Source organism: Stegodyphus dumicola, chromosome 6, assembly GCF_044657685.1.
Source record: "Stegodyphus dumicola isolate Sdum_Otavi_A_Nest chromosome 6, ASM4465768v1".
In the NCBI taxonomy this organism is placed as follows: Eukaryota; Metazoa; Arthropoda; class Arachnida; order Araneae; family Eresidae; genus Stegodyphus; species Stegodyphus dumicola.
The window spans coordinates 86429376-86453150 of NC_140773.1; the positions used below are offsets into that span (position 1 = coordinate 86429376).

Below are 23775 nucleotides of genomic sequence, written 5' to 3' on the forward strand. Positions count from 1 at the left end.
GAAATTTTGATTCAAATTTTTATTGATCATTCCAAAGCATTTTATTATTATAAATAAGAAGACGTGCTTATCTAAAAGTTCTATCAGAAACGCTAAGCTCATATCCAAATTACTCTTTTCTCATTATGAGAAATAATTAATTAGACCTCAGTTTTCTCTTAGACAAATACTGAAACAACATCAGGCTTACGATTTAGCAATCTGATGTGAATGAACAATGATTATTTTTTTATTTTTTTATACTGTTAGTTGTAAAAATTGCACATCCTAAAAGAACACTGAGAACAGAAGGCAAATTTCAAAATGGTTACGTGTTAATGAATTAAAAAAAGTAGAACTGCAGCACAAATACAGATTTACTATGCCAATCCAGCCCCTCCGAATATGTCCTGGTAGAATTAGAATAAAATTTGGAATAATTAAATATGCAATAATTTCACTTTATTTCACAGATTTGTACACGGCTTAAACATTTATGCGCAGGAGACGGTAGCACAGATGTCAGTTCCCTAATTGCGCAGAAAGTAGTTGTTGCACTGATATAAGCTTTTATTCCACTAAATTTCAGGTTCTATTTTACGAAATTTAAACACCGGGATAAATATGGAGCTTGCAAAAATAACATGCAAGGAAGGAACGTTAGGAAAATAAAAACAGATGAAATTTTGAACGAATTTAGAATTTTTCCAAAACAACCACATCTACGGAAGTGGGGCCAATTCATTCTGGAAGCACCTACTAAGAGGGCCACCGTTACTTCTTACGAAGGAATAGACAATTACAGCCGCGCCTTCTGCGAGATTCGAACCCAAACCCTTCGGTATCGCAGTAGGCGACCTTATCCACTGTGCCGTCTGCGCGTCTTATTTAAAACTATTAACTATACTTTTTTGCATGCAATGAATACCTATAGTTTTTTAAAATAAGGTACAATAAATTAAAAAATTTGAATTCTTTTATTTCACTAAACATGTATTTGGTTTAAGGAAGAAAAGATAACCCAGTTATCTGGATTTCTCAAGTATCCCGATGGATTCTATTTCCAAGTAGAGAGCCTGATAAGAGATTTAGTTGACATCAGTTATTAATTAATTGCAGAAAGGTACCATAGTAAGAGATGTATCTGAATGATAAGAAATAACGAGATCCAATGAATTATGATTTAATTCAAGATAGGGTAAGATTTTTTTTCTTTTAAGTTAAAAAGTATCTTTGAATATAAATTAGCATCTTACTCTATGTTTGATTTATTTCACACAATTTACCGGTTATGCTACGAGATTCAGGTCATTATTTTAATTTTCCCACTTAATTAATTTCTATTTGTAGAATAAAGTAATGGCTTATTTAAATTTTCCTTATTAAATTACTATTACAAGTACCGAAGCCTTTTGAATAAAAGATTAGAAAAAATTTATTCCGAGATTCAGCTTGCGACTGATGCGTAAGTATTCACTTCAAGAGTCCTTCAAAAACTTTGAAATCCTGGCAAAGGAATTAAGTTGATTACCCGAAAATTCTTTACTAAAACATGAAATGCACTGAGTGAAATCCCCTTTTCCATTAATCTAATAATGCTTAAATTTCCGATGTTGAAAATTTAAACCTTATACTATAATGCTTCGCAAGAGAGATTAAAATCTAACGAACAGTAATAATTTTGTATCTATACTTGATGCTACTGAGAAATTTCATTAGTAAATTTAAGATGTTTCATCTTTATTGATTTGTCTACTCAAGCGTTCCTGAAAATGTCTTAAAAACATGTTTTAAACACGAAATAGTAATTTAAACACTTCTGTTACATAAATTTAGAAGTTAAATTCGAAACTAAAATTAGATGGAAAAGAACGTTAATTCAAGATATCAAGTGCGAAATTAGAGCAAGACAGTTTCATTTTTCAAAATATACCAGATTATTAACTTTTAAAACAAGTCATTGATTTGTAAGTACTACGCTATAAGTTATTTTTATGTACTATTTATTTTAACTAACGAGCTTTAATGGCTGTTATTCTAAGGATCTCTTATCTCTTACGCACTGAGCTATCTGTTATCATATATGCAAAATGACACAACATTTAAAGCGGTAGCAGACATTTAACCTAACAGCAATCAGCCTACAGCACATTTAACGACATGTCCATTTAATCGATATGGAGAGTTAGCCGACAGGGCATGTAACCGACACAGACATTTAGCACACAGGACGTTTAACAAACAAGCTGTTTAACCAACAGCATGACAGGCGTACATATAGACAAAACAAAAAGACAATATTTTAGTAAAATTTCTTCATGTTCATCTCAAAAAATATCTGATGTGGACTTCCTTGTACGGGCTATTAAATTATGCACAATTTTTTTTGTTGCATTTCATTTAAACTTATTCCCCCGAATTTCATTTACAGATATATTCAACCAATTCAGCTGGCACTTCGCCGCAAGGAAAAACTATAAAAATATTCAAGACATCTTCATTAAAAATTGTAAAATGCAGAAAAATCTAAAACACCCGATAGAGTTAAAAACCGTTAAAAATAATTTTCAAAGTTAAAATCAGAGTTTAAATTAATTAGAATTAGGCAGAAAGACAGATATTTTTCGGCGCACAAAACTTTTGACCCCCACTAGGCAAAACGATGCTGAAGACTGTGTAGAAACTAACTTAGTTCATTATGCTACTGAGTTTCAAATGTAAACAAATAGTGGCGTCGTTAGGCTTAGTGGAACTTAAAGAAGGTTTAAATTGTTCATAATTTAAAAACTATTGCAGGGAGATTAACTAAAGGCACAAGAACCTTAACCGGAACATAAGAACAATGTCATTCAGTCACTTTTAAAGCAAAAAATCTACAGTTTACCATCACATAACAATAAAAAGGACTGAGTTCACCGAGCCGAGTAACAGAGTGAGTATATACATATATATATAAATATATACTCTTGGTGCGGACGATTTAAACCAAAAAGAGAGGTGCATAACTAAATGTTATAGCAGTCGTACATACAAAATTTCAAAGGTCTGAGGCTACTCGTTTTTGAATTATATGAGATACGTCGTACATATATATGTACGTACAGACGTCACGAAAACCTCACTTCTGAATACATTTTAAATCCATTTTATAATCAGTTTTGGAAAAATAGTCCTTTATTATGTCCTTACGTATAGATGTCACACAAAAACATCGCTAAATTACGTTCGATAGCGGTCAAAATGGAAATTCCTGTTGTAATATGATATCCAAAATTGTTCGGGATTACAATACTTCCTTTACTTGCACAAGGATGTAAAAAGGCTCTTTACAGGCTAGCTAACGAGAAGGTTTATGAACTAGTACCACATTTTTAACCTTATTTAATGTTAAAGAAATTATAAACTTTAAAGTGGGACACAAAAGAAACCTTATTTTGGCGTAGATTTTGAAATCAACTTCGAGAGCTCAGGCATAGGTCTTTATAATTCAGAAAAAGGAAAGAAAATTTCAACAGTCATAAGAATGAAACGATCAAATTATACGCATTTTTCCTGCATTTCATTTAAACTTATTGAATTGAATAAAATCTACTTCGTCGAAAGCGCATAAACCACAATAGAATAAATGCATTCTTTAAAATTCACTATATTTATTAACCATAGCGACACTCTGGCGCTAGATTCACTTAACAGCATTACATCTCATTTCATTTTATAACTCAGAATGTGCAAAAATTATATCATCCGAAGAATAATCTAATTGTTGCCATATGTTCTATTCAAATACTATAATAAATCTTAAACGATGCATAAAAGAAATTAGGCAAATAAAAAAGTAACAGTTGTTGTTGTGATGCCTAGTTTCTTTAGATTGACAATAAATCCACTATTCTCATAAGTTTCAAATGTAAACAAATACAGCTGCTACGGTAAGAAAGATTAGGCTTACCCACACCTAAACAAGTTATCGATAATCCTACAAATATTGTATGTAGGTTAACTAAAGGCATAAAAACCTTAGCCAGAAGATACGAACAGCATAATTAATCATTTTTAAAGCAAAAATAGCACAATTTACGAACATATAAGATATAAAAACTGAGCTCACGGAGCTGAATGACAGAGTGGGTATATGTATACTTACTTTTCGTGCAGCCGATTGCCACTAAAAGAGAGGTGCACAACTACATCCTATAGCTGTCCTATATAGAAAATTTCAACGTTCCGAGGCTACTCGATTTTGAATTATGCGAGGTACATACATACATATGTACGTACGTACAGACGCCACGAAAAAATTCTCTTCTGAATCCATTTTACATCACTTTTATAATTTTTCTGGGGAAAATTACTCTTTCACTCAGTCCATGCGTACAGATGTCATGCAAAAAAAAAAAAAAAAAAAAGTACATTTTTTAGAAGTAAGGGAGAAACCTGGTAGTTTTTCCAAAAGACATTTATTATAAAATCAAATCATTCAATACTCACCTAAAATCGAATCAAAAGGAGACATAATAAAAAGCTATAGTTTTATAAATATAATACAAATAAAAAGTTTTTTTATTATACCTTTATATTTGCTTTGTAACCATCTTAGCCAGATACCGCCCATTTGAAACTAATGGGCGGTATCTGGCTAAGATGGTTACAAAGCAGATACCACCCGCATGCCATTGCCGGCAGATTATCGGCTTCTGCAGAGAAGCTGTTATGATCTGAGAGCAGAATGAAATACTGTATTTCCTAAAGTATTTTTCTCCTCGCGTAATTTTTCCGTTGGCATTTTCACATATGATTCTGAAATCTTTTAAGTATTCACGTAATGCTCAACTTCTTCAAAGGTTTCAGAAAAGATCTCCCCTAAATTTTAAAATGCATTCTTCCATGTAGTAGAGTTTTCTTTCATCTTGCTAATTGATATGCTGGTGGGTTTGGGATGCTTGGTCTTTGTTTAAAGTTTTAAGAAACACTGATATCTAATGTTTTTTATGATTCTGAAGATCAAGACATAGAACCTCTGGAAGGCGAAGCTGCTACGGAGATCTCTCACTTTTCTGAACTTAGCTGAACTAAACATCAACAACTGAACATTTGATGCTCTAGACTAGAAGAGAAACACGCTAATGTAACAATCAAAATCGTAAAAACAACCTTGTATTTAGCCTAAGTATATTGAAACTCAGTGTTTCAGTATACTTACGCTAAATACAAGATTGTTTTTACGATTTTAATTGATGCTCTCTCTGGTCTTACATAGATTTCCCCGAGAAATCTCTAGTCCCTTTCACTTTTCAAAATTGCTGGAAGATAATGCAATGTAATATATGAGTGTACTGCAACAATCCTGGCTGGTAATATGTATGGAATTATTTTTTTCAAAACAGTTTTACATTTTTTTGTTCGAATTGCACATATCACTGAAAGCATTTTAAGCTAAAATGGACGTGCTGGCTAAATGTCAGTTGCGGAAAACTCTAAATGTCTCTTGCTGTTGGCTAAGCGGCACGACCAAAATAGCTACGGTTGGTTTACCGTGGGTCTTCTAGGTATTATGTTGCGTATTTTTCTTCCGCTCTGAGAATAAAGGCTATTAACGAAAATACCAACATTTTAAGACATTTCACTGGCAAAAGTAACATATTAAAATATTTTAAAGAATCAAAATAACAATTAAGGAATTTTTTAATATTTTGATTGAAAATGAAAATTAAGACGATTAACAAAGCTTTTAATTAAAAAAATAAATAGAAGCGATATAAGAAATGAATATTTTTTGTTGGAATTTAAGCATAATGAAGTATTATAATACACGGTGCTTTTACCGCATTGTATAACCTTAATTTAAAAAGTGAGTTTTTAACAAAATTAATAAATGTTTTTAACGTCAAATTTTGGTCAATAGATAAATTTCGGTTTTAATTTATCAAACCAAAAATGCATTAATGAAATTAGTATTTTATTCGCTGAACATTATTTCCATTGCACAGATTCTTGATCTTTAAATTTAAATCATGCAGTTATTCACTGTATGGTATAAATGAATATTATATCTTTGGATAAGTTATTGAAGCAAGTAAACGTAACTTAAATCGCATAAAAGAATCATAGTTTTTTAGAAAAATGGTTAAGGAAGTAATACTATTTTCCAGAAGCATCAGATTTCTATAGTTTTAAACAATTATTTTGCTTGCGTAAATGATTGTTTCAGGCTTTACTTCTTATATCAGGTTTTTGAAATAAAATTCTGCGTTCTTTTTTAACCTTCCAAAGGTTTTTCGAGATTCTTTTCCTCGTAAAATACCAAAGTGTCCTCTAATTCGTGAGAGTGAATCTAGCCTTCGAATCTAAATTTTTAATGCATTATTCTATCACACGCACAACTTACGTGTGAAGAAATAGAAGCTGATAATGAGTACAAATTTCGTATTTACCAATATCGAAAACAAATTTCGTATGCGAGGAAATGCATAACTCTGATATATAAAGCGAATGTAAAAACGTAGGCATACTTCACAATTTTGAATTTGTTTACCTTGCTGGTTTTCTTCGAAGACGTGGAAAACTAAAATGAAGCTCGTGTGTGCCACATTTTTCCTTCTGGCCTGTTTGGTAATGTAGCATTTAGATTTTGCTATTTGTTCTTTTTGTAAATTTAAACTTAATAAGCTTATAGTTATTTCCTTTTGCATTATATTTCGAAATAAAGAAAATTAATTTGAAAGATTTTCATGAGGACTACTGATTATTAGGTATACATATGTATTTCATATTATAACAGCTAAACAAATTTTGCTTTCTTATAAATTCGTTTAAGATTGTGGTCTCTTTGTGGAAATGAGATTTAACCAATAGCAGACATCAAATTATATCTTTGAATGTTTTATGTTTGCAACTTTCAATTATAACAAAGCATTAGGATTTTAAAATAAATTTCATTTTTTTAATAGCAACAAGTTTAAAATATTTCAATTTAATAGGTTCAAATGTACAGACGAAATATTCTAAAAATGGGAAAAATGCGCTCTATTTCTCGTTTTGATAATTAAAGCTATAGAAATTGCATAAAAAATATATTATTATTGCAAATTTAATGCCGTAAATAGTATAAATGGAAATAAAGCGGAACAAGATGATAAAAAATGAACGGACGAAAAAACATTTTTCCCATAGCTTCAGGTAAACAAATCAACTATTAGTTTGCATAAATTAGGAAATTAGACAGAAAGAGATAATTCTCGTCTAACTTAGAAATAATGAACTGTATGTTTGAAGCATTAGCTAAGCAAATATCATATATTCACAGTTGTTTCCTATTTACATGTGTCGACTTTGAGAGTAACTAAAGAAATCACTTAATACTTATGACAAATCAAGCAAAATTACTGTCCAAGGAGAGGGATGTCTTTGATGAGGGTTTGGTAAAGGAAAAGGCAACGCATCACTTTAAACAAAGAGAAAACGTGAACTCTTATGCTAGGAGTTAGTTCGGTGCACGGGAACTGAACATCTTGGACTGAAATGTACTGTCTCATTGGCTCGGACCAATGGTCACTGGCAGATCGAATAAAGCGCGAAATGATAGAGGAAATTTAAAAACAAAATTCTATATAAAGCCCTATTTCATTTTTAATTCGAAAAAATGAGTTATGATAATTCCTCGTATCACAAAATTCACCTAAATTTGGCTTAACTTGGAAAACGTTTGACTTAATTTGTCTAAACAAGATTATGTTGAAGCACAATATCTATGATATTTTGCACAATATCTATGATACTTAAATATCATAGATATTTTGCTTCCACTTCGAGCGAATATATGAGCTAATGTAGCACAGAAGCTCTGCGCTAAGGTAAGGATCTCTGAAGGCTCTGCGCTTTCAGAGACAGATAGTTTTCAAATGTTTTATCTAATAGGCCTATTACTTCAACTAAACTGTAAATGATAAGTTTTAATTGAAAAGACTTGTAAGGTACTTATTTTCGAGAAATTTGGAGCAGACACACCTTACAGACAAACGAAATAAAAGACCAGTAAGCGTAATTTTTCCATTGAATGTAAGATGTATTATATCATGTTCGTACAGGACGAAATACCTTAGGACAAAAGGTAGGTTTGGTTTGGTTTATTTGATTACGGTAAAGCACTCGAGGGACGAAATGGCATACTACGTATTGGATTTTCTTATAACGTTAGGAAAGATTTACACATGTAAGAAAGCGTAGATATTTAGAATTTCTTTCCTCATGCAAAAGCTTAAGGATTTTGATATAACATATCTCTTTAATGTAAAACAAAATAAATCCGCTGAGGTTATAATGATAATAAGCACATGAAAGAAGTATATGTCTTTAGAACCATTTACAAATTTTCTGACTGAATCAAATTTGCATGTGGAACATATCAAAAATTGTTTTCCTTATAACCTAAAGTTTGTTTCCTAATAGGATAAATAATAGAAAAGCTCTTGTATCAAGTTGTTTCAATATGGAAAAGCCTGACAGTTATCTGCCTAAAGAAAAATGTTTTTGAGGAGTACTTTTAAAAGCATGAAAACACAATATGAGAAAAATACGAAGGCAAGCAACCAGTTTGAATGGGTTTGGACCCAAACCAGATAGAACTACTTGTATTCAGTGGTATTAACTTCTCTGCCACTGATGGAACGAGAAGCTAATAGAATAAAATTCTACAGTGAAAATTGCAAGGAGTTATATTTCGAACGGCATATTATAGAAATTATCTGTTATCAATAAGACATATATCGAAACTAACATGAATAAAGATATTTTAAAGCCGTTTATTAAAATAAATCTGAGTTAATTTAACTGTATCGGATATTTTTTGGAATTTTGCATCTGCAATTTATCTGAAGAATGGGTAAAAACCAATTTACCCAAAAACTAAAGTTTTAAATTACGATGGTACAAGAAGAGAGCTACGACAGACTCTGATTCCGTTGATTCTGGTTCAGATTGTGAAGTTAGATTCTCAGTATGTAAATACTTGCTTCGAAATTGTAGTCAAAAGGATTTAGACTGAGTTGCCTGTGCAAGAATGGATCTACAAATTACCTCAAAGTAGAGATGTCTACTCCAGATTATACACCTAACTCAGATTAACATAACTCTCAACACATCCCATAATACGATTTAATTTTAAGAAAAAACCAGAATACATAATCAGCGAGTATATGCATTTTGTTTCATAGATAAATGTGTTAGATGATAAAAGAACAAAACATTAGTATGAAATTTCATATCGTAATAAAATAACTAACTCGTACATTCTTTGGCCCTTACTGAATGGCGATTAGAGGAGGCTGACTACGCATGTCTGTGAATCCAATTCGTATCTCTCGAATAAGAAATGGATGCTCGTGACTGCAGTCCTTTGGAATTTAAAACACACTTTCCGTCCGTCTGCCTAAAAATTCTCTGAAGGAATATAGGAAGACAAATACACTTTTATCCTCTCTATACGTGTTCTTGGCAAACTGTCATGTGGAACTGGAAACTAGCCGTCTTGTGCTTTGCTTAATATAAGTATTTATATCCAGTTCTAAATTATTTTAATTAAAGAACGTTTGTTTGTAAAAAATCCATCTATTGCTCTACATAATCATAAAATATTTAAATTAAAGACAGTGTCTAAAGAGGAAACGAAGTGGCCCTTTCTTTTTTGCAAAAATTAAATTCTATATTAAACAGTCAGAAAACTATGAAAAAGATAAGTATTATATGTATGAGATTGGTTTTAATAATCAATCTATGAAACAATAATTCATAAAATTATTCTACTTACTTTTCTCCTTTATAAGAATTTTTTTTTAAATTTGTAGGCTGAAAAAAATATAATTTAAAATAACTTGACATATTGAAAGTAACAGAGCCTATAAGGTCAATGAAAGCTTTTATCTTCAAAGAGTTAAGTTCAGGATTACTGACAGAACTGGCTGCACGAGATATTTTTTTTCATTTGCTGCTTTATAACTTTCGTACAAGTTAATCGCTCTCAGAAAATCCTTCATAAGTATATATTTTTTATCATTCGAATGCTTAATTTTATTGAAAAAAACCCTAGAGTAAGAAAAAGATTCAGTTTGAATAAAATGTGGAACAGCATCTGTTCTGAAAAAATAAATTGTTTTACGATTTCCACCACAATCTCTTCATTTATTTTGACGATATTTATAACTGACTTACAATTCGTCAGTAATTACATAATTTATTAATAATTGTAATAATTAGATTCATAATAGTTAATAATGGAAGCAATAATAATATCAATAGAAAAATAAGTTTAAACACTCTCTCTGAGCGGACACATTAATCACTCTATTTCATTCTTTTGTTTCAATTCAAGGAACATAAATTTTAATATTTCATAAGGAGAATGCAGTGTCCATATTCAACCATTTTAAGTCGTTTGCTTTAATTTAAATTAGTTGAAAAATGTTAGAGAACAATCTTCGAGAAAATCCTCATTTTTTTTCTGAACCTAATAATAGTGAGATGTTCTAGAAACATAAGGAATTTTTAACAGACAAAATAAAAAAAATATCCAGGAAATGTGTTACTATTGCAAACAGTTTTTCTGACTAAAATCTTTGCGGTCATCAACGATTCAAAGAGACAGGAGAAACAAATACCAGCATAAAATATATTTTAGAAATTGAGGCGATGGATATTTGAATACCACAACATACCAAATTAATGTTTTCAAAAATTTAAATTTCTGATGATAAAATATATTTATGCAATAAAGAAAAGAAAGGTTTTCACAGTTCATTTGCAATTAAGTGCAGCGAATAAAAACATCCTTCAAGCAGAAGACACATAAAAATATCTGTGTAATAATGTTAACAACTCTTAAGATATGACATAACGACGAAATCGTAAACATACTAACTGTCCACAAAAACATAAAAAAACTTTTAGTTTCAAATTAATATAAGAGTATTTTGTATTATTTAAATATTTAGATTCTAGTATAAAACTTTAAATAGAAGTAAACATTCCAAACTCATTTTTAATTTTATTACAATTACTATCGCGGTCCATAAAATTATTATAAATACGCAAAGAAAAATTTTACTTTTTTAATAAATAATTTTTCATAAAATGTAAGCAAAACACATGTAAATGAGATATTTATACAGTATTATATAAATAAGAAAACTATTTTATCTCAAATACATCAAAGATCCAAAACCAGAGCTAACTGATTCATGAAATGATATTTAAGCATCTGGTTCTTCTATTAATAATAATTAGTTAAAGCATGTTCCTATATAAATTTTTGTTCCTGAAGAAAGAAAAAATAATTCTTGGCACTTAAAGTCGAGGAATGTTTCCTAACCACGTAACATCTTATTTCTTAAAATAACAAGAAATATTTAGTCGTTGATATATAATGATATTTTTTACTTCTGTACGTGAATAAATTTGCTGATAAAAGGTATGTTGTTAGAAAACTGATTTCGTTTTCATTTAAAAATATCAATATTGCAGTCATTTGTTTTATTTACATACGTTCTCATAAAAATTAGACACAAAAGATATCACTTGCAAAGAATATAAATAAGAATATTGCAAGAATATTGCAAAGAATATAAATGCAACCTTTCGGTGCAAACAAGTCCTTAAAATGACCATCTATGAAAGTGACTGTAATTTACGGAAGCATAATACAAATTACTCCTCTAAGGTTGTCATTTTATAAGGTAATTTCTCCCTCCTTTCTGCATGCCTTCGTTGTGTAACGGTAGCACACTCGGCGAGTATTGTGGAGGTCGAGGTTCGAGTCCCGGCGATGGCATTAATCATTTTTCACATCTCCTGCTTCAAAAACATCTAACGCCTCTACAGTGGCGGCCGAACTAAAAGGTGGTGGATGATTATTCTTAACCACCAGAATTTGGCGATTGAGTCCCCTAATCTCCAGCTGCCCTTTTAAAGAGGAAGTATGTAAGGTATTTTCTCCCTTCTTTCTGTATACCTGCGTGGTGTAACGGTAGTACACTCGGAGTGCATTCGAGAGGTTCAGGTTCGAGTCTCGGAGAGGGCATTGCACATTTTCCGTGTTTCCGTCTTCAAAAATCCTAATGACCCTACAATTAGAATAAAAGAGTGCAATTTGAAACTATGTTCTTAGGAAGATTTCGCGGCATTTATTTCGTATTATGAAAACCCCCTCCTTACAGATGGGCTAAAAAAGAAAACTCCCTGACTAAACTTAAATTTATGAGACAGCTCTCAGACACGGTATTCTCTTCATTGAATTATCATTTAAAAATAGGAAAATTTGTTGACGGATTCTATCAGATATACTCTCAAAAACTGTCATATTTTTACCATTATGTATAATTATTAACTATTTCTGTGATTAAATTTATTGCTCATCGAATTACAAACAAATGGAATGAAAAATAAACAAATGAACGGATTAAAAACAGTAATCTGCTTCTAATAAATAATTGAATCAAATGATATCATTTGATATCTGTATTTTTAATTAGAAGTAAGACTTTCGAAACATCTAATCTAATGAGTCTCGTTAAAGATTTGAGATAGCAATTTTGTATCCGAACATTTTCATTTATTGGAATGTTTCCATTTCTAACCTAAATAATTAATAAAAAATGGCAATTTAAAACTCTGAAAGATTAATTTTATTTACTTCCGGTAAAAAATGTTAACAAAATAATTGATTGTTGCATTTTCAATGCACTTGGATCAGCAATATCGTATGTGGCAAGAAATTGAGAATGAGAAAATGAATCACAATTTTTGTTTTTAATTAGGCACACTTATAACTAAAATTTCATTTGTGTTTTCTTGATAAATGCAGGCGTTATTTTAAAGTAATATTCTTGAAATTATTTCTTATTGCATAAAGATTTGAAATTTTGGTTTCAAATTAAAAACAAATAATTAAAGGCGTTTTTCTTTTCTTTTCTATTCTCCTCCCATCTCATATTGTTCTCTCTTGGAGGATTCGGATCTTAGTTCGGAAACATTCGAGAATATTTTAGAATTTGCTTTAGAACAGTTTTAAAATTCGAATACCTGTATGCAGCTCCCTCTAAGTGAAAACTCTTTCGAGAGTTTTTTTCTTCGTGAAAGAGGAAAGATCTTGTGGAAAAAAGTGACATAGCGACTAGGGAGAGGAAACTGAAGGACAAGTCTACTTATATTTTATAAAATTTGTCAAATCATCCTTATCATTTAAATGTTACTTATATTCACGGGATAAATTCAAGTTATTTACCAATTTGTTAACTTAAAAAGGAAAATGGGTTCATTGGCAACATTGCGTTTCCTATTTAGTTTTGGAAACAGTAAAAAGAGTTCTTTGGTTTGGTTTGAAAAACAAATGCTTGAGAAAAAAATGACGGAAAACAAATGGATGACAGAAACGTAAATAGTAAATTAATTAATTTCAAGCAGTGTCTCTTTTATTTAACAGCATCACCTGTCTATCTCTTTGTTCTATGTACCTCTTTATCTAATTTTTTATTCTTATTCTGTTCATATAAATGTGAATTCTCTGCCTATCTATTTGTCTATGTAATTGTGCATCCCTACTAGGATGAAGATCCAGCTGAAAGAACCATAACTCGGAGGACGAGTCCACACTTAAGCCCACTAATTTTAATCAATTGACAAAATGATTACCATATCTTGGATCCCGATATGAATTTAAAAGTGTAATTTGAAAATTACTTAGTATCAGCACATCTTTAATTTTAATATCAGAACTTTATATCTACTTCAAATATATTACTGAAATGTTTAGCCAGATAATTTTTAAAATTACATTATTCAGCTTTTCTTTATGTTGAAAATCTTAAACATCAGATTAAGAATTATCTACAATGGCCATATTTAGGAAATATCTATGTAATGTACTTAAAAAGAATTCAAAATTAAGCATCTTTCTACAATTTCTTTACTTAAAGGATTATAAATATATTGAATGCGTTTATTGTTTGATACACGCATTATCTTTGTGGCACGTATACTTACATTAATTTTCAAGTAAAATAACATTGCTAGAAATATGTCTCATATGAAATTAGAATGAATTAGAAATGAATGAAATTAGAAATATGTCTCATATTGCTAGAAATATGTCTTTTTATCTTTTCATTTTTAAATGCCTATCAGCGACAGAGCGGCAGTTCAACGAATGCTAATAATTCGACCTATGTTCGATTCTAGGAGAACAAGCTGGCTGTATCGCGTTTTTGTGACTTTCTCCATGTTTAAAATGGAAACTAGCTACTTTTCATTAAAATTTCCTACACGGAAGCATTCCTCGTCTTACGCAGATATCCCTCGCGTGCTTTGCCAAAACCAAATAAAGCAAGCCACATCTTTAAATGTCAGTTAGATTTATTTCTTAAGGTAAGCACTCCAGGACAATCTACCTTAAATGGCTGTATATTACATAAACATTGAATAATTTGCTATATTTTTACATTTTTAGACTTTATAGTTCATAATAATCATGAAAACCTCATACATCTGAATATTTTAATATTAAAAGAAAAAGAGTTTCAAAAAAACCACTGAATGATTATGCGTTTTCTCACATTACATATTAAAAAATCATAAAAATCTCAACAACTAAACAGATGGCAACAGAAATTCGGGATGAAATTACGCGTGGGTTTACCTATTCCAATACAGGAGAGGTTTTAATGTCCACCATACAGCACAGTAAGAATATTGCATTAGACTTAAATACTTTGTATTTTAACATAAAAATACAGTTTTTTAATACGAAATCTAAAATATTATTAAAATGCAGTGACATGTTTAATACTTATTCTTCTGTTCATTCTTAAACTGCTATGATTTGCTGATTTTTGTTTATTTTATCACTCTAATTTAATTTAAGTGAAATAATTCTTTGACGTTTTTTGAAAGTTAGAGTACAACTAATACATTTAGCATAACATTCTATTTCAGGCTGTTGCGTCCGCTCGTTTATGCGAAACCGAAAATGATTGTAGAGAGGGAGAATGCTGTGCTGCAATTTTAGGCATTCAGGTCTATAATAGAGGAATCTGTCTAAGGCTGAACAGAGAAGGTAAATATTCATATAAATTATATTTATATAAATCATATTTAGCGAAAAATTAAATATAAATCGCTTTGTGCTTCATTATTTTATGTATCGTTACATATCTTTCAAAGGTTCTGCATCTATTAAAATTATATTTAAGGAATTTGTTTAAAATACTGTGCATGCAATGTCTTATCTTATTATAAATTCTGCATTTGCATTCATTTTCATCTTGATCATGTATAAAGTAGTAAACTTCAGTATAAGAACACGTTGTCCTTTAATATTCATGTAGTTATTTACCAAAAATGTAGTTATGAATTTTAATTAAAAATCCAAGGATTTTTGCAAACCCATTGCTTAATCATGCTTTTTTCTATAAAATGAAAGTGTTTTCATCCTGAAACTTTTAAGGGCTTTCAGTTACCTTTTGAAGCTGCAAAATTAATCGAAATTTAAACATATATACAAGAATATTTTAAAGATTTATTCGACAAAGTTTCATTTAAAACCAAGTTTTGACCGATCTCCCGGATCACAACTACGCAATGTAGATTTTAAGCAATAGTTTTTTGAAACTCAAAGCCCACCAGCGCCCGAGTGGTAAAGTCGCTGTACAATGGTAATTCTGTTTAAGCTTCTAATGCCGGCGAATGGGCTGACTGCATAGACGTTTTCGTGATTTTCCCCATATTAATCGTGTATCCGAGCCAGTTTCCCTTAGAAAATCCTTATCTTATCCAGTTAGCCCTAGTGCGCTTTACCTTAACTATACAAGCAATATAGTCGGCATTTCTGGAAGATTAAACTATATTTAAGCCTTTTTATGAAATTGTATTTTTGTCGTTATCAGTATCACAATACTTTTCCTGCTAAATCAGTACATATTTCCCCATCTTCTGCATACTTACTGCATTCATATCGATATTTATATATTACATTTTGCTATATGTTTATGAGTATACTGAGGTATCTCCTTCAACATGATACTTTGGATTATTTTACGTATTTTAGTGATTCTTGTGTACATATATGTATTTAAGTACAAAATTCCTGCGTCAATATATTTATTTGAACTAGTTAATGCATTTTAGCAGTGAGTCCACAGATACGTATAATTACTACTAATATCTGTAACAGAGTTCGTATCTGTATATTTCTATTAGGGATTCAAGCATCAGCATTTGAATTAGCTTATGTACTTTTAAAAGTGCATGTGTATACACATGTAATACAAAGTTATAGCGTGTGTAACAGAAACTGAATATCTGTATATCTGTATTACGAGCGTCTGCAGCAACATATTCATTCCAACTAGTTATTATAGATATACATGTAATTATTTGCAATATCTGTAACAGAATTCACATCTGTACATTTGCGCATACACATGTATTACGTACAAATTTATGAAATACTCGAGTCTGTAACAGAAACTGAGTATCTGTACATTTGTATCAGGAGTGTTTGCATGAACGCATTTATTCGAACCAGTTAATTTAATAGTGATTAATATTTTAATAGTGTGAATTTAATAGTTAATTTAATATTTTAATAGTGATTAGATATATGCATGTAATTATGTGTAATATCTGTAACAGAATTCGGTATCTATGATTTTTAATTTGTATCAGTGATGTCCATATAAACATATTTAAGAATAGTGTAATACTTTTGAAAGAGTATGTGCATACTATAAATGTATTTATGTACAAATTTATAGTACGTGTGATAGAAATTTGGTAACACGAAGAATTTCTCTTTTGAATGAGTAATCGGTTTGCACGCAGAAATAATACTAGCCAGCACATTGCCCCCATTCCCTCTTCAAATCTTTACTCTCTTTACAGTTATCTTCCAATTTTTAATTCCTCCATTCGTTTTCTCTTGCAAAGACCGTCTTTGAAGAACATGATCTAAGAACATAAGGAATAATTATAATTGCAATAGAACTTAAACAAGCCGACAAGCAACTCGCCCTGCCGGCGGAGAAAAGAAAGAAAAGGAAAGCTGAGATTTATTTTTCCATTCCAGGTAGGAGATGCAGGGAACCTGAATCCAAATTGGAGTATTTCGGCGGAAAATTCATGGGATACTGTCCTTGCCAAGAAGGTCTGTCTTGTGAACCCAACCCACCAAGAGGAAATAGAGATGTAAGTAAACTTTGTAGGAACATAGTAGTTAGTAGGTTCTAAACTAGAACTTAGCAGGTTCTAAGTTAAAAATATCGTTTTGCCAGAAAATAAGTTTGCAACCCATACAAAAAGAATACAAATTTCTGAAGTTGATTTACAAGGAGGGCAAAAAAGAAAATGAAATTCCATGTAATATAAATTTACAGATGCTAGCTTAATATTGTTAAAGTTATTTTTTCAGATAAAAGTCTTTAACAGTTTACATACCATAATATCTAGGCAAAGCCAAGTCAATGCATTTTCTAGCACACAGTTAAATTTCTTATTAAAACGTATTAGTGCAGACTAATTGTTAGATTTGAACGAAATAATTTATTATACACAAGAGAGAAAAATAAAGATAATAATTACTTTGTAAATAGTACGAGCTTTATACTTTGATATTTAAATTAACAAATGTTTGAAAATTGAATTTGTCTTCTTCATGAGCGATGTTCCTACAAGTTAACCTTTTGAAGACGGGATTGCCATTATAGTGGCCATAGAGTCCTTTCTCTCTTTGAAACGACGGGGTTGTCCACTTTAGTGGCCATATCTTTTTCCCCCATTTTCCAGGCTGAAAAGTGGGGTGAAATGTCAAATTTCACGTCCTGGGGTTTTAAACACTTATCTCTTTCAAAGTCTTCCTTTTGCGACATAGATGCACCCCTCTGAGAATCCATTAAACTACACATAAGAATCTTTGTTGCAAATAGGAGGTGATTTCTTAAAAGGGGGAAAGCATTCTGTTCAAGATTTCCCGTCCTTTGGTAGCTTTTACTGCTACCAAAGCTCCGACCTCAAAAGGTTAATTGCATTAGGAATCGGGAATTAATTTCTTTCATGTATTTTTCAATTATTATTAAGCTGATTTCTTAATTTGATTTTTTTCTAGTATATAATTTGTCATTTACTTTAATTTTTATCACATGAGAGAAACTCGTTGGTAAAAAGATCTTTAACCTAACAAAAATATAGTTATTAAAATAGCCTTAAAAGACAGAATAAATTTAATTCAGAGGGATATCGTTTAAAAATGAAAATATCCGTAAGCCATTTAAAAAAGAAATAATTAAAAAAAAGGCCTTTTCTATAAGTGTATTATACGCAAGTTTTGAAAGGAAAATGTCACAAAAAATGAAACTACACCAAGCTCTTAAAAGAACTAGAAGATTATTTATTAATAGCAAAACAACTTCGACAGATTTTATAAAGCAAGTTAGTTTTCAGTGGGTTTAGAAATATCAGCTGCCGCATTAATGAGAAGAACATAGTTTAACGTCTTTGCTCCCGACGTCGAGCGAACGAAATCCTCTACCCCGTGTCCAATGATTTTGGAGAGCCGAACATCACTGCCCATCGAGCGCCTTCTTCTATTAAGTTTAATATGAGAAAATTATTCACATAAAACCTGTTTTTTCTCCAAATATTTGGATTCTTCGTATGTCATTTAAATGCTATTTCTTATAATATAAACAGAAAATCATAATACTTAGAATTAAAATAAGAATTTAGAATAAATTAAACTATATTTTTAGTAATAATGATTATATTCCTAAATCTAAATTATGTCTTTATAATCATGAAGTAAAAATCTTACCTACAAAACGTGAAGCATTTCTAAATTACGAATGGCACATGATAGTATCGCGAGTTTCGTAGAATAAAATAATAAATAATATTCATTATAGCAACTCTAACACTATAGATTCTATTCAGTATGTATTTGGAGAATTCTGATATAATTTCAGCGCATTTAAAAAAATCGGAAATAAATCATTCCGTTTCAGTTTATCAAATATTACAAGGCCATCAGTGACACTTCGCTCCCATATCACATTTGATCCAGTAGGCTCACGGAGGGAACGTGAGCCGTATCATAAATCATACGTGCGAAGCAAGGAGATTAATAACACATTAAAGCTTGTATGAGCAGATAAAAGGTCATATGAACCTGCTATGTTTAAAATACGACACATATATTTTGAAGACATTAAAAACAGGATACTTCAGAAATGAAATAAAGTATGTAAAAATCTAAACGCTTTCAGATTTTATATTACGCTCAAACGAGCGTTGTTTTCATTTGCAGACACTTATACGTTTCGAGAGTATTTGGGCTAAAAGTATTTAAAAACAGCATGCTTCGAATTTCTGACTCAAACAGTCCTAAATTATTGCCACTGATCATTTGGAAATTATTGAGTCTTTTGAACAAAAATTCGCTTAAGTTTTACAAAATGTGAAATAGACAATAAAACAGTTTCGAAATTCCAAATTCGGGCTTCCAGGTCTCCATGTTCGGGTGAAGTATTATGTTATTCAAAATTTGATGGCTCTAGGTATCGTTGTTTTCTCACAAGGCTAGAAACATTCATGCATTCGCGTAGATTCTTCATTATTTAATTTTTTAAATGTAATATAGGGTGATAACATTTGATGGCAACAATTTGAAAAGTGATACAATGCATTTAAGCGATTCACTAACAGCCGTTCTGAGACTAACAGCCCTTCTGAGGTAACGTCCTTTTGAGAAAAAAAACTTTCACTGGTACTTTACTACACCTGAATGCAGACATAGATCCATCCCTCTTGCATTTGATTGTGTTTAGGTAAGTTTTAATAGTGAAAGATATTGCATAAAAATATTGAAAGATGTTTACAAATGACCAAAAATGTCGTAAAAGTAAAATGCCGTGGCAATGGTGTTAAAAAACCTCCAATCTGTAAGTGAATGGTTGCTTAAACATATTAAGATGCTTAATAGAGCAAATGATTTCTATACAGAATCTAAAATTACTATGATGAGGTACATTGCGCAAAAAAAAGACAACAGTTCTATATTTCCCGATCTATTGGGCCCGTTGACGAAATTCAAACTGCGTTTTTCATGTCTCGAAAGCACGACTTCGGATATGTATTAGATTTATATATAGTCTTTTTTTAATATAGGTACTTTGACACAAAATCGGACTTTTTCTGAAATAACATGCCAATTTTTTTCCATATTTCGATTGTACGACTCAAATTATGGCAAACTGCCACGTTGTGTAAAAATAGCGGAAGTAGTTTAAAAAAAATAGCTCTCAAAATTTTAGTTCCTCAATATAAATTGAATCTGATATATATTTATCAATATTTCTTTTGTATTAAACTTACTCGATTGATTCTTCCAGAATTCGAAATTTAGGCTTAATCCAAATAGAATTCGCACATTTTTAATTATTTATTATTAATATTTGCATTTTTAAATACTTTTTTATAAATGTATCGAAAAAAAATTGTATTATAACCTACAAAAGTTTTAACATCATCTTAATGTATTTCTAGGCACACCTGCAAAAAATTAAAGTTTTTATTCAAAATTCAAAGATATTCATGAATTTACATATTGGAGCAATTTGAAATTTCGCACATTTTTTCTTGAACGATAATAACGCCAAACGATAATACGCACCTTGTTAAAATTATTTGAAAGTATGAAGGACGTCTTTTTTCCGCACGTTTTACAATGAAAAAAAGAAAGCGAAAATGGGTTGCTACGAATTAAGAAGTTCTCCAAGTAAATTATTTTTGTGCAAAACTGAACAAAATACGCCGAAATAAATTTTTGAATTTCTCCGTAAATTTCACACACAGACATTACACCTGGTATGATGGTGTGGGGTTCCATCTTTTACGGCATCAGGTCAACTGTAGTCGTCTTGCATAAGACTTTAACAGCTCAACGATATGTTGATGACATGCTGTGGCCGTTTGCGTTACCCTTCATGGCACGGCATCTTGAGGACAATTCCCTTAATTCCATATGGCTCGCACATTTCTATACTCTCTTACAACTGGCTTGTGATGAGTTATTGTACTGTCCAGACTGACTCTCTCACAACTGTTGACATTCCTCCTCGGCCAGCACGGACATCAGGCCTTTCGCCAATCGAACATGAATCTGATGTGGTAGGCTGCCATATCCCCGCACGTGAAAATTTCGCAGATCTAGAGCAAGAATTGAGAAATGCCTGGCAGAATGTATCGCAGGATGAGCTTAGGAAACTCTATCACCCCTTATCACAATGTTTACAAGCATGCTACAGGCGGGTTCGCCAATTACGGATTTGGACGTTCAACGTGCAACTGAACGCCTCTAATGGGTTCAATGGCCTTGAATTTATAATCATTTTATTACCTGCGCATGAGCTGTTCAAATAAGTAATTTCATACCTGAGGATTCTCTCTCTCTCTCTTTTTTTTTTTAAAGTTCAAAGGGGCAACTTGCCCAGAAGGACTATTAATTTCGCTTTGACATTTGACGTTGTTTCACTTTTCAGATTGTTGTCACCAAATATTATCGCCCTGTATTATATTTCAATAAATTAAATAATGAAGAATCTGCATGAATGTATGTATGTATGTTTCTCGTATTGTGATAAAACAATAGTCCCTAGAGCCATCAAATTTGAACAACGTAATTCTGCTGCGAATATGGGATCTGGAAGCCCAAATTTGAAATTTGGAGTTTGTTTTATTACCGATTTCATAATTTGTAAACTTTACGAATTTTTGATGAACAAACTTAAGGATTTCAAAGAAGCAATGGCAAATTTGTACAGAAAAGAAAATTTTTATCTCCACAGCACGAGACTGTGTATCGGAAATTCTAAAGATATGCTCATTTTACAATTATTTTGCGATATTGCTCTTGAATTGAATTTTATGGTTAATTGCGAAGAATATGATATTTAATAAATAATGGTAACCCACAAAATGTTAAAAACCGCCGCTTTGGTCGTATTTTAAAATCTTGTAGAGACATTAGGTATTTTTCTGGAAGCAGGCAAGATGAAAAATATGCAACGCCTTCGCCAGGAATCAATTACGCGCTAAGCGTGCAGATCACTAGACCACGAAAGTTCGATAAGAAGGCGGGAGAAATACCTTATAATCTGATTTCATATTTTTTTTCAAAGTAGTGTTACAATAATTATGCATATCTTCCTCAGTTTTGCACATAATAGCATTTGACGAATTTAATTATTTAACATCTTATAGTATGTTGAACATTTTACTAACTGAACATGTTTTTATACTGGGAGCACATTAAACTAAATTTTGTGTTCACTAAACCGCTTTACACTCTCTGTTTAAATTGTTCTCATAAAGTTATCAACTTGAGAAACGTTGCAACTGGAACTACACATCATCATTATTTCCTGCTATATGTTTATCCGCTTTTTGTTGCATCAAAAGAGATGTTTCAGCTTAATTTGTGAATCTCAAATGTTATTGAAATTACATTCTAATACCACTGGATGCGGGGTGCATGATGGGATTGCATTATATACTTTTAGGAAGCTTCAAGATGCTCATCTGCTAAGGAGAACTAAACCGTTTCACTCTGACCTCTTATAGGACTTATAAATATGAATTCTTTAGGGATATTTAGTATATGAAGGCATTACCAATTGACCTAAGGCACATCGCTGCTGTCTTTCATACTTTTACTTGTAAATGTCTATAGGTTTACATGTATGTTTATGAAAACTATACTTTTCTTTTAGCCACCAAGATTTCGATTAACATTTACATGTCAGGGAACAACTTCCACTTCCAGTCCAGGAACAACATCCACCATCAGTCCAGGAACAACATCCACAACCAGTCCAGGAACAACTTCCACTACCAATCTAGAAACAACAGCACCTACGACGGGAACAAGCACTACCGAAATACCAACAACGGATTGAGAAACAACATGTGGAGAAATAATATTTTAAGATTAATGCTTCGTAATACCAGCTAGAGACACCAATTAATAGAATCGGGCACGGCGGTGAAAGAGAAAGAGCTACTCATGGAAATGGACCTAAACTATAAATTTCTTTATGGAAATAGCCAAAAGGGAACGATTCTTGTGCTGCAAAATTAATATCTCTTCTCTTGGATATAACTCTTAAAATGAAATAGAACTTATGATGAATTGTAGTAATGAATTCAAATTCGAAATTATCGAAAATGATAAACTAAGAAAGCAAACTAGCTAATGTGTTATTTCATTATTTACACAACTTTGCAAAACATATTATTTTTCCTTGGGGTGTGTTGTTGCATATAATGTCTTATAAAACTCCCTATGGATCCAGTAACATATTAATTATTTTAACCTGTCTTCATAGAATGCGAATTAGTTATTAGCATGATGCGAAAATAAACACTTAATGGGATGAAATATGCATGTAATACATACATGTGTGCAGTAGGGGAATAGAGCAGGTTTTCAGTGGATTGGCATAAGCAATTTCGAGTATATTCTCGTTTCATGGAAACATTTTGTAGAGTTATTAGATTATTTGGAAGAAGGAGAAGTGAAAAATGCGCAGTGAGCTCGCCGGGACTCGAATTTGGACTTCTCGAATACACGCCTCGTGCTACCGTTACATTATGAAGGCACGCTCGAAGGAGGGAGATACTCCCACTTTTAAAGGGCGACTGCGAATAGAAGACCTATCCTAGTGAAAGAGTTATTGTTTACCACCTCTTAGTTCGAGCACTATT

The 23775-nt window shown here is 31.4% G+C and overlaps 1 protein-coding gene across 1 annotated transcript; it reads left to right on the forward strand.

The window, feature by feature from the left end:
- Positions 1 to 6432: 6432 nt before the first annotated feature.
- LOC118193107 (AVIToxin-VAR2-like) lies at positions 6433 to 23259 on the forward strand. The gene is made up of 4 exons (XM_035364151.1): positions 6433 to 6588; positions 14956 to 15076; positions 17087 to 17205; positions 22782 to 23259. The coding sequence occupies exons 1-4, from the start codon at positions 6547 to 6549 to the stop codon at positions 22965 to 22967; spliced, it is 468 nt and encodes a 155-aa protein (XP_035220042.1). The 5' UTR covers positions 6433 to 6546; the 3' UTR covers positions 22968 to 23259.
- The last annotated feature ends 516 nt before the right edge of the window (positions 23260 to 23775 follow it).